This window comes from Dendrobium catenatum, unplaced genomic scaffold (assembly GCF_001605985.2).
Source record: "Dendrobium catenatum unplaced genomic scaffold, ASM160598v2 fragScaff_scaffold_1029, whole genome shotgun sequence".
NCBI classification, from domain to species: Eukaryota; Viridiplantae; Streptophyta; class Magnoliopsida; order Asparagales; family Orchidaceae; genus Dendrobium; species Dendrobium catenatum.
This window is the reverse complement of record NW_021319491.1, coordinates 14,570-29,182: the sequence shown is the minus strand read 5'-3', so window position 1 is coordinate 29,182 and position 14,613 is coordinate 14,570. Positions and strand designations below refer to the sequence as shown.

Genomic DNA, 14,613 nt, shown 5'->3' with positions numbered 1-14,613 from the left:
TTAGTTCATGCAACATTATATAAGCTCATTCATTGACATGTTTGTAGGTAGAATGAAAGAAAGCTTCGCACTAAGATACAGAAACCAGATAGTATAATCTAAGCTTAATACAATAATTTTGTCCAATAGCTTCCTTGAAAGATTATGTTCAGCCATGTGTTGTAGTATCCAGCACCGCAATATTAGTGTGACGGTAGCAACCAGTGTGCAAACAAGAAATACAAATAACGTTTAAGTTTAGCTAATCAATGAAATTTGGTTAGCTACACAATCACTTGAAAAACGTTGCCTGCTCAGGTTATACTGTTTGCTGAATTATGATGAACACTTTTAAATAAAAGAAAGAAACTGCCACTCGCATATGGCAATTGGCAACGCATATCCTTCTTGCACCCCTACTGATAGATGCATGACCTCAGTCTTTCAGATCAGCACTGGGTTCCATGTAATTTTACAAAACGTAATATGTTTCTTCCTAACTTTTATGGATAGCAGTGCAGCGACAAAAAACTTCTTCTCCATCGCTAAGAGGAACCTGTACTTTCCCTCTTCCAATGAATTCTATCTAGAACCTCAAACATTCAGCTTAGGTAGATATGGATATACATAACCATCACAAGAGTAAACAACTATAGTTAATATTAATCGTAGAGATTTACTATATTGAGAAGTTAGTAACTGGCACATTTTGTCTTTATTATGTAATATATTCTCTTAAATGAGAATAATCTCAGTATTATTTTCTTCCTATTCTACCATTGTAATTTCCTGTATGTAGGCCCAAGTTCTATAATGAAATAAATGAGCTTGTTTTCAATTGTTTGAACATGGTATAAGACCAAGATTAGCACTTTCTTGCAATTTTCCCCTGCTAGCCTAACCTGCATTCTCCTTCGTCAATTCCATTATAATGCACCAGCAGTTCTCTCGACGTTACTAGTGACATGTAATGCTCATTGCTAGAGCCACTCTGCACCTCAACTTTTATAATGCATACTAAATCTATTTACAATTGCATCTGTTATGACCCAATCTGGTAAATAAAATGAAGTAAAATTTTTGCATGTCTCAACATATGTTCGTAAGTGTTTTGTATGCATGAAAGTGATTGAATTTGTTTTAAAGCGAGTCTCTGGGATTTGAGTCAATGCAGGTAAAAATCAAGAATTTTTCCCTTGGGAGCGTTGCGGCATTGGGTAAGTGGCATTGCAGCATTGATCTCTCCAATAGATTTTGAGGAAATGAACTAACGTTGCAGTATTGTGGTCGAGCGCTGCGACATCGTGCTATCCAGCAAAGAGCGTTACAATATTGTAGAGGCGAGCATTGTGACACTAGGTAAAATTTTTATAAAAATATCTAATTCCATTGGATATGATCACCTGTAAGAAGAACATATATAAATTTCTATACTAACCACTTAAGGGCAAGTGCCACAATGCAAATAATCCAAAGGCCATCACACCAAATCATCAACCACATGCGCAGAAAAGGAAAAATCCTAATCCTAGCATGCCTAGGGAATGTGCAGCTAAGTGTGTGAGACTTATGTGACATGTCACTAGAAGAGGTATTTCACTTAGGGTTTGGGTCAAAGGAAAATGTATCTAACATTAGTTTTTGGGCTAAGTGCTGGAGAACTCTTCTTAGCTTTTTGAGCTAGAGAGATGAATGTTTCTTTTAGCTTTGTGGCTAAAGAAAAGGAAGGGAAAATGTCCAACATATAGCCTTTGAGCTAAGTGTTGGAAACTCTTACTTAGTTTATGGAGCTAGAGATAGGGAATGTAGGAATTCAATATTTTAGCTTTTGTGCTAAATATTGGAGAGTTCTCCTTAGCTTTTGGAGCTATAGAATGAGAGAGAGATCTCATACAACTTGGAAATTATAGTAGACAGAGAGGAAACCTATAATTGGAGTCAAGGTTAGAAATCTTCTAGGGCTCTTGGAGCCTATAAAATTGAGAGAAGATTTGTATCTTTGAGGCTACAAATCAAGAGGATATCTCCTTGAATTTTTATATTCAAGAATGGGGGTTCATTTGCAAAGTTTAGGTTAGGCAAATGACATGATAAATCATTAAGTTTTGATTTCCAATGATGAAAGTTTGGTTTGGTAAATGTAGTTGAAGCAAACATAGAAGATAATATGTATGTTTGGTTACAAGTCATGGATTCTTTAGACTTTTGGGTGTACAAAGAAAATGGTTCATTCGCTTAACATGGGTTAGGAGAATAAAGGAGAAATGAGAATAATATTCTTATATTTGGTATAGGAATATGTGTTATCTTTAAGGGAATAAATTTTCCGCTTAGCTTCGGAGCTAAGGGAAATGAAACAAAACTCATAGCTTAGGGGCTGAGGAGTTAGAGAGTTTTCTAAGACATTTGATACTATAAAAAGGATAAATGATCCATAGTTTTGGAACTACAAGTCAAAAAACATTCATTACTCATTCACCTAACTTGGATTGGGTGAAAGAGAGATTTTCCTACAATTTTTTTGGTTGCAGAAGGAGAGAAGTGTGTAACTTTGGGTAGCAAATTTATGAATGCTCTTTGAACATTTGGTGTTTAAAGAGAAGATATACAATATCCCAATTTGGGTTTAGGAGAGAGAAAGGAGAATTTGGAGGTTTCTTGAAATTTTTGGCTTGTAGGAAATGAAGAGGCAAAATGCAACCTATAGATTGCAAATTGGAGAATGGGCTTTCGTTTGATGTCCAAAGAGGGAAGGTTCATTCCTCCAATTTGGGTCGGGGGAATGAAAGAGAAGAAAATGCTACTTAGGAGTTGCAAATTCTTGAATGCTCTTTGAACATTTAATTATTCAAAGAGGAGTGCACACTCTCATAATTTGAGTTTAGGAGAATGACATAATTTCCTACAACTTTTAAGTTATAAGAGTGAAAAAAGAGGTGAAATATTTGCTTTTGATTTTGTATCAACAAACAAAAGGGGTAGATTGATTGATCATGCAGTGAGGTGTTTGGAGCATTGAGATGCTTCAAATAATTCATGCATGAGAGGGAAAATTGTTCATTTGTTGATTTTATGCTTCAACAAATGAGGGAAGATACTTAGGATTTGGACCTAAGGCCTTGCTTGTGCCCTCTTAGGCCCCTCTAGAGGTCATTTGAGAACCTCTATATGGGCTTTGAAAGTCACGGACAAATATATCATTTGTTGGTTTTGGGCTCCTACAAAACTATAAAAGGAAAGCTTAGAGTTTAGTTCTAAGTTTCCAAAGCTTCCAATGTGGTGTATTAGGGTTTTGGAGAAATCCATAATACATGACATGAGGACTGGATGTTTTCCTACAATTTTGAGTTGTAAGAGATGGGGAACAAAATGCAATTTGGAGGTTGCAAATTGGAATGTCTCTTGAACATCTTTCGTTCAAGGGAAGACATGCATTCTCCTAATTTTGGCTTGGGAGAATGAGATGATTCCTATAACCAATGAGTCATAGAAAGAGGGAACCAAATATGCAATTTATGGATTGCAAGTTAGTGAATATTTCTTGAACATTTGATGTTCAAAGAGAGGTGACCAGATACTTGGTTTAGGCTAAGGCTTCGTTTGATTCGGTTTATGCTTACATAAAAAGGAGTTTTAGAAAATGAGGTTGAGAAAAAGTCGTTCAATAAAATGGAGTTTCAATAATGAGATATGTTTGACTAATATTTTTAAAAGTGCTTATTAATACTTGAAAATAATTTTAAATTGTTTGTTTAGGAGTTCTGCTTTTGAGATTTTATTATAAAAGACATTTTGTGACCGAAACTCCGTTTTGTGACCGAAGAAGCATATACAAAAAGAATTTTGTAACCGCCGAAAAAACGATGTTTATTAAAAAGGAATTATTGTTAAGCTTTGATTCCAAACAGTAAATACTAATTGATTTCGGAGTATTCAAACGGAAACGGAGAAAAAAAGCCTAATCAAACGAGGCCTAAGTGAATGATGGAATTTCTTTGAACATTTGATATTCAAAGAAAGATGATCACTTGCTTGATTTGAGCTAAGAAAATAAGGAAGACTAGTATTTAAATCCTATGTCTAGAAGATCACTCATTAATTTATGCTCCAACAAATAGGATAGAAAAACTCATAATTGGATTCTAAGTTCAAGAAATTTCAAGTCATAAAACATTTGGAACCTTAAGAACCTTGAGGAGATTCCAAAGGTTATGCATGGAAGAGAGATAGATGAATGTTTGTTGATTTTGTATGTCAACAAACAAGGGGTAAATGGATTGATCATGCAATAAAATATTTGGAGCATTGAGATGCTCCAAATCATTCGTGCATAAGAGGAAAGGATGACTTAGAATTTCTTTCTAATATCCAAAAGCTTTGGAGCTTGGAGGATGCTCCCAAACATCATGTACAAGAAAAAAAGTTTGTTGTTGATTTTGGATTTCAACAAACAAGAGGTGAGATGAACCTAGGATTTGGCTCTAAGGCTTTGCTTGTGCCTTTTTAGGCCCCTCTAGAGGTCATTTGGGAACCTCTATATGGGCTTTGAAGGCCACATGCAAAGATATCATTTATTGGTTTTAAGAAACTTATAATATAACTCTAAGTTTGGAAACTTGTGATATGATGTGTTGAATATTTTGAGAAAATCCACAACACTAAATGGAAGGAGATTAGTGATAGCTCCTAACGGTTTCTAAGATTCATGTACTAAAATATTTGGAATTTTGAAGAAACTCCAAACATCAAGCATGAGAGGGAAAAAAAGATATATGCTTGTTGAGTTTATGTTTTATAAAAAACAAAGGATAAAATAACTTGGAATTTTGTTCTAAGTTCAAGAGTGCATATCTCATGTATTCAGGATTTTAGGGAAATACCAACATATCATGCACAAGGAGGTGGAGAAGATTGTTTATTGATTGTATGCCTCAACAAACAACATCGAGCAAATCTAAGATTTGACCCTAAAGTTTGCTATTTCTTTCTCTAGATTCTTTGGAAGTTATTTGGGAAACCTCTATGTGAGTTTGGAAAGCAACAAGCAAGGAAAACCATTTGTTGTTTTTCTTGTGTTCCAACAAATCAAATGAAAAACCTTAAAGTTTGGCTCTAAGATTTATTAGTGCCCTCTAAGATTTACTAATGCTCCTTTAGGCCTCTTTAGAGGTCATTCGAGAACCTCTATATGGGCTTTGAGAGCAACAAGCAATGATATTATTTGTGGACTTTGTGTTCTAACAAATAAGATGGGAGAACTTAGAATTTGGCTCCAAGCTCAAGGATTTATGGCATAACACCTATAGGATTTTAAGGGAAATCCAAAATATCATGCAAGAGAGATAGAAAGGTTATTGATTTTGGGTCTCAACAAAAGGGATGGGTAACTTAGAGTTTTGTTCTAAGATCCACGATTCATATATAAAATATTTGGAGCCTTGGTGAGGCTCCAAGTATCATACATGGGGAGAGAGATACATTTTGAAAGGGAGCTTCCTAATCTTCTATGAATGTTTTGGATTCATTTGAAGAAGGGAAATATACACCTTTAAGGCGTTAAAAAATGATTCTTAAATCAATTTTGGCATGATTAGGAGACTTGAATGGGAGATGTTCATTTGTTACTTTTGTATCATCAACAAATGAAGAAGTAACTTAGGATTTTACCCTAGAGTCTTCATCATTCGTGTAATAAAATATTTAGAGCTTTGAGAAAACCCAAAAAAATTACACATGAGGAGAAAAGAGCGTTTGAAAGAAAGCTCTTTATATCCGTTAGAACTCATGGCACATAGAACTTGGAACTTTGAGGAAGTTCTAAGCATCAAGTTTGAAGGAGGATGTGCACGAGAAAGGAAATTCCTCATTCTTCCATGAATGTTTTGGACTCATGGAAAAAAGAAATGATTCCTAAAGCTTCAAAGAGTTTTCTAAATAAATTTTGACATGATCTATGAGACTTGGAAGCTTCTAATAATATTCTAAATATTAATTTGATATGACCTAGAAGAAATCTAGGAGCACGAAAAGGTTCATCATTTTTCTTGTTTGAGACATTTAGATGTTTAAATTGGTCATTATTGATCAAACAACTTGCAAATTGCAACAAATATGTTTATCAACTTCAGTATGTAGTGGGGTACAATCTATGAGCTTTTGAAAACCATAGAATACTCCACACTTGTTTCACAAGTATTTAGAGATTTGATAAACATGTTAGTGAGTTTGCAAATCTTTAGACATGCAACAATCTAAAACATTCCCTTTTATTTTTACTTTGTAAAATATTGTATATGAACTTAATTAATTATGCTTTCCATGTGGGATTCCAACATAAACCTTGGGGGGGGGGGGGGGGGGGGGGGGGGGGGGGGGGGGGGGGGGGGTTAATGAGAAATCTCACAACACAAAATGCCTCCAAATTGATTGAAATCATCTCCAAACATTTGCAAAATTCCACAAAAGTTTAAAAGCTTCAACACACAATGAATCACCTTTATGATCTAAGCTTTGAAAGAAAAAAGCATACAATCAAACGAATTGAAGCTTGAGAACTTTCTCATATGTTGGAGCATTAGAAGCATGAACAAACATCTCCAATTATAGGGATTTCTATGAATTAGAGGTGTTTATTAGTCATCATCTCCATGAGCTTCATAATACATAAAATCTAACTAAGTACATTTCGAGCATTCATGAAAGCCATGGAGAATCTACAAATTTAGCAAATATAAAACCCCAAACTTCATATCAATTTTGCCATAATGTTTGATTTAAGGAGAAAAACCTGATTTGCAATGTAAGGAAACCTACATCTCGATATTTGTCTTAAGATGGGAAAAACATCACCTAGCCTATGGTTCATTTGTAGGTAATGGATTTAAAAGCAACATGAATGTTAATACATGCATTTGAGGGGTGTTGGATACCAATCCAACAACCCTACGTGCAACGACGTCTTGTTTTAGCTCTCACATGAGGGTCATTTGATGAAAATCACTAGATTTCCCAAAATTTTCCAAGAGGACAACAAATAAATGGGATTTTCTTTTTAGGTTTGAAAAGTAAAATACAAGGTTTCTAAAAACCTAAGACTTTGGATCATCAGCCATACAACTATTGGCTTTGAGAACCTAGGTTTCTCTAAGTTTTAATGGTTTTACCTCGTCGGGTTGCCATGACGCAAACCACAATGCACTCGCCTTGCAAAGGCAAAAAAACTGTGGAAGAGTAAGGCCACAAGCTACTGTCCAAGTACTCCAAACGTCACCGTTGCTATCCAATCCACACCGAGATATGAATTTACTATCCAAAGAAGCTCCAAAGGTGCTATCGTCATTGTTTGAAAACTTCCAGAAGTCGCGTTATGCTTACAAGTTCGTCGGAGTTGATGGAAGGAGGAAAAGAAGCCGCTATCTCAACTGACCTTTGAGAAGGAAAGCAAATGGAGGGCTCAATCCATGCTCAACTTTGAAATGGGAAGGAGGCTTCAAACCACCAACTCTGGCTTCCTTTTCCTCCTAGAAGAATTGCAGGCATTTGACTTTGGTCCGCCTGGAAGTCTCGCACCAGGGGGAGCTTCGGTTCGCTTGGAAGGGTTGCACACAGACGGCTCGTTAAATCGAGCTTATTGAATATGGTTGTGACATAATACTCCATCCATAACTTGCGATTGGTGGAAATATAGAGCTGGAAGATTAGGCTGATGAAGAAAGAAGGAAAAAGAAGAAAGTTCAAGATGATGGGGTTGGCTGGAAGAAGAAAAAGGGAAAATAAAGGAGGGAAGGAGAGGAAGATGGTTAGGGAATTAAAGTAAAATCTAGATTTCTGCATTTTCTTCAGTAACATAATTTCAATTCAAGGCAGTATGCTTTGATACTTATATGAGGAAAATAATTTTGAGGTAAAATTTTAATTTCGGGTTAATTTGATTATGATTTAACATGTAAATTGGGAAATGCAATGAATTGAAAAATCTAACTTTCATAGATTGTTTACAACGAAAGAGGTTTTGAGGTGCTAGTAAGTCTATCCTGCAGTTGATCATCAACCTCATCAATTAGATATGATACTCAACTTTTATTTAGGAAATATATATATATATATATATATTAATCAATTGAGAATAAATGAGATGAAATTTAATTTGCACATAAACTATATTGAAATATTATTTATATTAAGTATAAGTTTACTATCATATTTAAAATGAAATCGGCTATATAAGTATGGCGACAAAGGTAAGCCCATATAGAGGTATACTCAAGCTAAAATGTATATGATATCCTATACAAATAAGGTAATAAAAATGTGCGCTTTTAAGGGCAAAAGAGTCCTCAATACCTGGCCTTTGAGCTTATGAAAGCCATAAAGCCTCTTTTTATATACATAACACATTTAAAAGCTAAAAAAACATTCATTTTTAGTAATAAAAGAGATTATAAAAGATTTGTCAAGCAAGATGAAATATATACACATTATCTAATGTAATGCTCTCAATGTGTTAAGCTCTAACATTCTATTACAAATTTTGCTTCCAATTAGATAATTCACTTACTATTAAATCAGTTATTATTCAAGTAATTTCATTCTAACAATTACACAAAGTATTAGACTAGTTCGTGTTTATCTTACTGAGCTTATAAGCTCATATAATTTTATGTTGAATGTTATTTTAGGTAAGGAAAATGATAAAGTAGAACCTGAATGATGATCATATATTGATCAGACTAATTTATTTTTGATATAAAGCATAATCAGTATGTGTGGGACAAAGGTTTGATTGACTACAAAGGAATATTATGTGTATTAGAAACTCTCTACTTAAATAAATGAAAAAATTTCCGTTCATTTGATTTGTATTAATTATTAAATTCTTTCGGGTTAGAAAGTATAATATACAAAAATTTAATCAAACATGTCAATGTTATACTTTGTTTGACAGAGAGGGGCTATCATGGGGCATGACAATAGATAATTCCAAATGATTTTCCTCCCTTAACATGTAAACTCTCGTTCATGTCATTACTGCTAATAGAATTCCTTCTATTTCTAGGATCAGATTTATTCATCTCTTCCTCATTAACTTGAATAATATTTTATATATTTCCAAATTTTTTTCTCAACCTGTTGACGATAAACATCCTAAGAAAATTTGATAGCTACTCATTAATCATTTCTCCCACCTAATGTGTTTTGCAAGATCTCAATACGAAGAAGGTGATTGAAAGTAGTTTAGAAGTTGAAAGCACTTATTATCTCTCTAAAGGTTTTATCCACTGCTCTCTCCTTCATTACTTCCTCTTACCAATGCCATTATCATCTAGATCATACTCCTCAACATCATAGGGGATTCACTCATCATCCCTCTTTTGTCCCTAAGTTTAAATGTGAGGCTTATGAGTATGTTAAATACAACCATACCACTTTTCTAGTATCGAAATCTTCTCATAGTAGTGTTTTATTGTACAGAAAAACATTCCAATGCCTAAGGTATAGATCTTATCTTAACACATTTATGATATAATTATTTGTATCCATTTTATTAATAAAGACACCAATATTAAAAATTTTCATTTTGATAATACCCAAGAATATATGTAATCCACTTCTCATTTTTATCATGAAAATGCTGACATGCATAGTCATTCTACCCTTATACTTTCTAGTAGAACGGGGAAGCTAAATTTGAGCATCGACATTTCCCAATTTTGTTGTACCATAATGTTCCAAAAGAAGGTTTCATGCAATTTTTAAACATTATAATGCTCTAAAAATTAAACCCACTAGTTAATCAACTATGTGCCATCCACCAGTATGAATAGGGCTACTCCACCATCCTTTATTAAAAAGTTCTTTTATTACAGTAATATCTTGTGTTTTTGACGATATTCGTTTAATTCTTAGATGGGATAAACCTTCTCATACGATTAAATGTATCTTCCAATAATTCTCGCACTAATAAAGGATATCGCTAATAATTCCTCTACCAATCAATTTTATATTTCAACTTATGTTAGATTTCAAGAAACATTCCATTACTACCAACCAATTATTCTTATTTCCACCTACTCTAATTCTTTCTCCTTCTTCAATAAAGTTTTATAATCATCAAACACGCCATCCTCCTCCTGATGCACCATTTTACATCCCGTCTCCTATAACTAAGAATCCATTAACACTAACATCTAATCAACATCCATGATAGTTATAGTTTCTACAGGAGATGCAATTAATCATCTGGACTAAACTGTTGTATTCAAATAATGTTAGCTATTGATTAGTAAATCTGTGAAATACTACAAAGTAGTCTTTGTAACGTTGAAGTTTCTCATGACAAAAATCTAGGACCCCAAAATAATATGATATATATTTTATATTAAAAGAATGGCGTAATCAATTGAACTCTAGGAGACCACTAAAGCTGCAAAAAAAAGTTCTTCAATACCAACCTTTTCAGGAACTTCAAATATGAAAACTTCATTCCACTTAGCATAGCCCACAGCCATGCCATTTACCTCTGATACCAATGGTCTCACACATCGTGTCCTTGCACTTTGTGGAAAAAGCTTGTATTGATCTGATACCTTGCTGTCAATTAAAAGGCGTAGTGCACAAAAGTAGTCTTGCTTATTTCCATCGTCAACAATGGGAAAGCCCTGAAGTAACGTTGGCCAGATTTCCAATATCAGCACAAGAAACAAAGTACAAACTTTCCAAAAGTGTTGATATTATTACAAGTACCTTGGACTCAAAAATTTGTATGGAGACATAATAGCGTGTTTCCCTAGATTTTGTTGCTACGTTCAACCTATCAGAGAACCGTGGAGGCGGTACCAACAACGATGTATGGTTGTTACTTCGTAACAATTCAATATCTTCGGAGATTTCTTCTATTTTCCTCAGGTAAATATCACAACCTAGCTTATTTTCAATGACCACTTTTTGTAAATCATCTTCATGCAATGCTGAAAATGATAAATGAGAATTTTTTGAAACTTCGCCAGCTACCTAGAAAGATGGTGTGTTAGTCAGCTAATAAATTAGGAGAACATATAATTCATAAGAGATTATAGATCACCTCAGCTTTTTTAGACAATGTATGGACCAAGTTATTCTGTCTCTCCCATGAAACAACAGTGTCGGATATGGTCTCAAGATTGGCTGCACTGACATTCAGATTAAGGGAACTAGTCGCAGCAACACGAATACGCTTTCCAATTTTTGAAGGAGGATGCTCACATGTATCATACGTCTCAAGTCTTAAGAAGGTTAAGGGGGAAAAAAATTAGTGGGGCATCATAACGGGTTATAGCCAATTAATGCCACAAATCAAAGATTATAAAGATCAAAGAAGGAAATTAAAATTTAAAAGACAGATATATTATGCTAATATTATGAAAGAAAAGGTCAAATTTATTACTTGAATATTCCATCAAATGGTTCAACAAGAGGCTCCCATGATTCCAACTGTCTGTTGAATGTTGATGCAGCCATTGAACAAATAAGTACGGCATTCATTGCTTCAAGCCCCCCGTGTGTGGCAAGATTTATATTTGTGATAGTTGTATCAATTACTGGTGTCATCTAGACCATCACACAGTAAAACTAATAAACAAAACAAATACAAAAAGATGGAAGCAATGCATTTAGTTCCCTTCAAAAACGAGTTTACAAGATTACATACTGTTCCAAGAAAGCTATCTAAGACAGTGAGTGAAAAGCACCCCAACTTCATCTCAGCACTGATGTTTTCACGTGTTTTAGGTTTCACGCATTCACTTATTGTGTATGCCAGACGACTTGAGGGTTTTTTTAGATCAGATCGTGCAAGAAATGTGTATGCCTACAAATAGGAAAGAAATTTTAAAGAATGAAGGCAAGAAAAGAAAAAAATGTACAATAAACAGTGAACGATTAAACACAATAAACTTGGACTGTCATACTAACTATTATAGTATACTCTGAAAATTTCTCTTAGAAGCTCATTTACAATTTTCAATTTGGAGACATAATGCAATTACAAATAAATGCATCTAAAACCTGATTTTCAACTTTCCAAATGCTCCAGCAATTGAGACCCTTTGAACTAGTAGATCTAGAGATTGGTTCCTCAAATACATTTGCTTGATTAACGAGATAAATCCTTGGACAACAAAATGACTCCTTTCGAGGTGCTTCATCTTTTCTAGTGACAACACATCCCAAAGAAGCATGGCCTGGGGGAGGAATTGGGTACCAGAAAAAAGCATCTTCAAGCCCTTTGCCAACAGCATGAGCAACTTTAGTAAATTGAATAGGATTGGACGAAATCACCGAGTTGTCACATTTGAAAACTAGTCCAAGAGCTGGTGGTTCTAACCTGAAACATGTTGTAATTGATAATCACTAATAAGATCACAGAAATAGAAAGTAGGTTACAACATTTCCGTACAAACCCCTCTGTTATGCAATCACCGAGGGGAGCAAAACCCTGACGTGGAATTGGTCGCCAGATTGAAATTGGCCTTCTTAAATCAGAGCCTTTGTCCCACCAGATCCTTTCAAAATGTGGCGTTGACATGAAATAACTTGTCTGTGATAATGTTCTCAGAATATCCCATCCAGAAGAGGCATTACTAGAGTTAAATGTTTGCTGATCATGACTAGCAGATTGAGGATTCTTCTTAACAGAGAAATGCCAATTGGGGTAACGCAGAAGAATTTGGTGCAAATCAAAACTTTCATCCTTAGAGGGGTAATCCACTGATGAGTGTGCATAAAAAGAGCCAAGAACATTATCAACATGCCATATACTAAAACCAGACAAAGCCCTAAGATGAAAATAGAAATTGGAAGTTAGATAACATTCAATGCACAACTAAAATAAATATGCTAAAAGTACAACTAAATACCTCGGTTGTGGTGGGACATAAAATATGCAATCTGAATATGTCGTAGATGTTACTAGATCAGATCGAAGGCAATAGACAACATGATTGGAAGGTGGCTGGCTTCCCACTTGTGCTACACAGCCAACAGCAGTGTAGCCTGGAGGGGGAATTGGCATCCAGATGGAACAATCAGCATTGCTGCCAGATTGGCTCCCTCCAATCAATATTTCAAAGTTTGAAAACAAACCAACAAGCTTGAAGCCCAATGGCTTCCGGACACGGCCATAAGCATTACTAACAGCTACTACAACCTGGGTAGGTGGCACAGGCCTACAAAAGAGATTTTGTCATTAGATAACTGCAATGATAACTGACTCAAACGCATTATTAGAAAATTAACATGAAATCCCCACAAATTAATACTGCACTTTTCTGGCATTGAAACTAACCAAAATCAAAAGCGATGCCAATTGCAGGACGCTGTTTTTGAAATATATAGTGAGTTTATTGGACTGACAGAATAGTGCTAGTTTGTTTGCTCTGGTGCTCGCTGTATTTACATTACAAAACTTCTCGATTGTGTAAACTTATTGAACATTTCCCTTTAGTGCTACGTACAAATTTTGATTTTGATACATCAATTGCATAACATATGTTAAAATTTATATGATGAAGCAAGATAACAAATTGAATTGCACAATAAGAAATACTTAGACATTGTGCATTATGAAATAAGCACTCGAGAATACAATGAAGTGACTTTGTTATGATTTCTATATCTCCAAATTTTAACACAAACCAGATAAAAGAAATTGCATGAAAGAAAAATCAATTATAATACTTATGTTTTAGATTTGCCTGTTGACATCCTAGTTGATGCATTTTTCTTGTTGACTCATCTCAAATCGAGTCAAATCGGATCTGATCGGGTTCATCCTTCCCTAAATCAGGAAATCAAATTGACGGTTCCGATTTCATTGAAATTCCAAGTCTACCGCTATCGCATAGCCCAGTCTCCTTTTATGTGACCAAACCATCTAAGACGACTCTCTCTAATCTTATCTTCTACTGGAACTCTAACCATTTCGCATATATGCTCATTTCGTATCCTATCTCTAAGGGTAAAAGCTATTGATCCACTCATCCACCTGAGAATTCTTATCTCTGCCACATTTAACTTACTATTATGCTTCTCTTTTAATGGCCAACATTCGGCACCATAAAGCATTGCAGGTCTCACCACCAGCTTATAGATTTTTCACTTAAGTTTGAGGGGGACTTTTCTATCGCATAATAAGCCCGATGCATTCCTCCACTTCAACCATCAAACTTGAATTCTGCTGATAATATTCCCATCTATTTCACCATCACTCTGAACAATAAAACCAAGATATCTAAATCGTGTACTCTTATTAATGACTTGATCGCCCAAAGTCACAATCCTCTCACTAGGTCTATTGCTACTAAAATTACACTATATATATTAAGTTTTAGATCCACTCAAGCGAAAACCTTTTCAAGAACTCTCCATAACACTTCTCTTGGAACTTTATCATATGCTTTCTCTAAATCAATAAATATCATATGTAGATCCTCCTTATTTTTTCTATATTTCTACATCATACCTCTCAATAAATGTATATCTTCCATAGTAGACCTACCTGGCATGAATCTAAATTGATTTTGAGAAACATTAGTATCACGCCGCAACTTACGCTCCATAACTCGCTCCAATATTTTTAAAGTATGACACATTAACTTA

General features: G+C 34.6%; 1 protein-coding gene across 1 annotated transcript in view; it reads right to left on the bottom strand.

Moving 5' to 3' along the window:
- Positions 1-13,952, bottom strand: part of LOC110107531 — a 34,220-nt gene extending 20,268 nt beyond the window's left edge. The window contains exons 1-9 of the mRNA XM_020837806.2: positions 13,933-13,952; positions 12,873-13,181; positions 12,417-12,791; positions 12,022-12,340; positions 11,666-11,824; positions 11,402-11,565; positions 11,060-11,240; positions 10,723-10,989; positions 10,431-10,637 (exon numbers count right to left, since the gene is read on the bottom strand). Coding sequence (XP_020693465.1) covers positions 10,431-10,637; positions 10,723-10,989; positions 11,060-11,240; positions 11,402-11,565; positions 11,666-11,824; positions 12,022-12,340; positions 12,417-12,791; positions 12,873-13,181; positions 13,933-13,952 — 2,001 coding nt within the window. The remainder of the gene's footprint in view (positions 1-10,430; positions 10,638-10,722; positions 10,990-11,059; positions 11,241-11,401; positions 11,566-11,665; positions 11,825-12,021; positions 12,341-12,416; positions 12,792-12,872; positions 13,182-13,932) is intronic.
- Between the last annotated feature and the right edge of the window lie 661 nt (positions 13,953-14,613).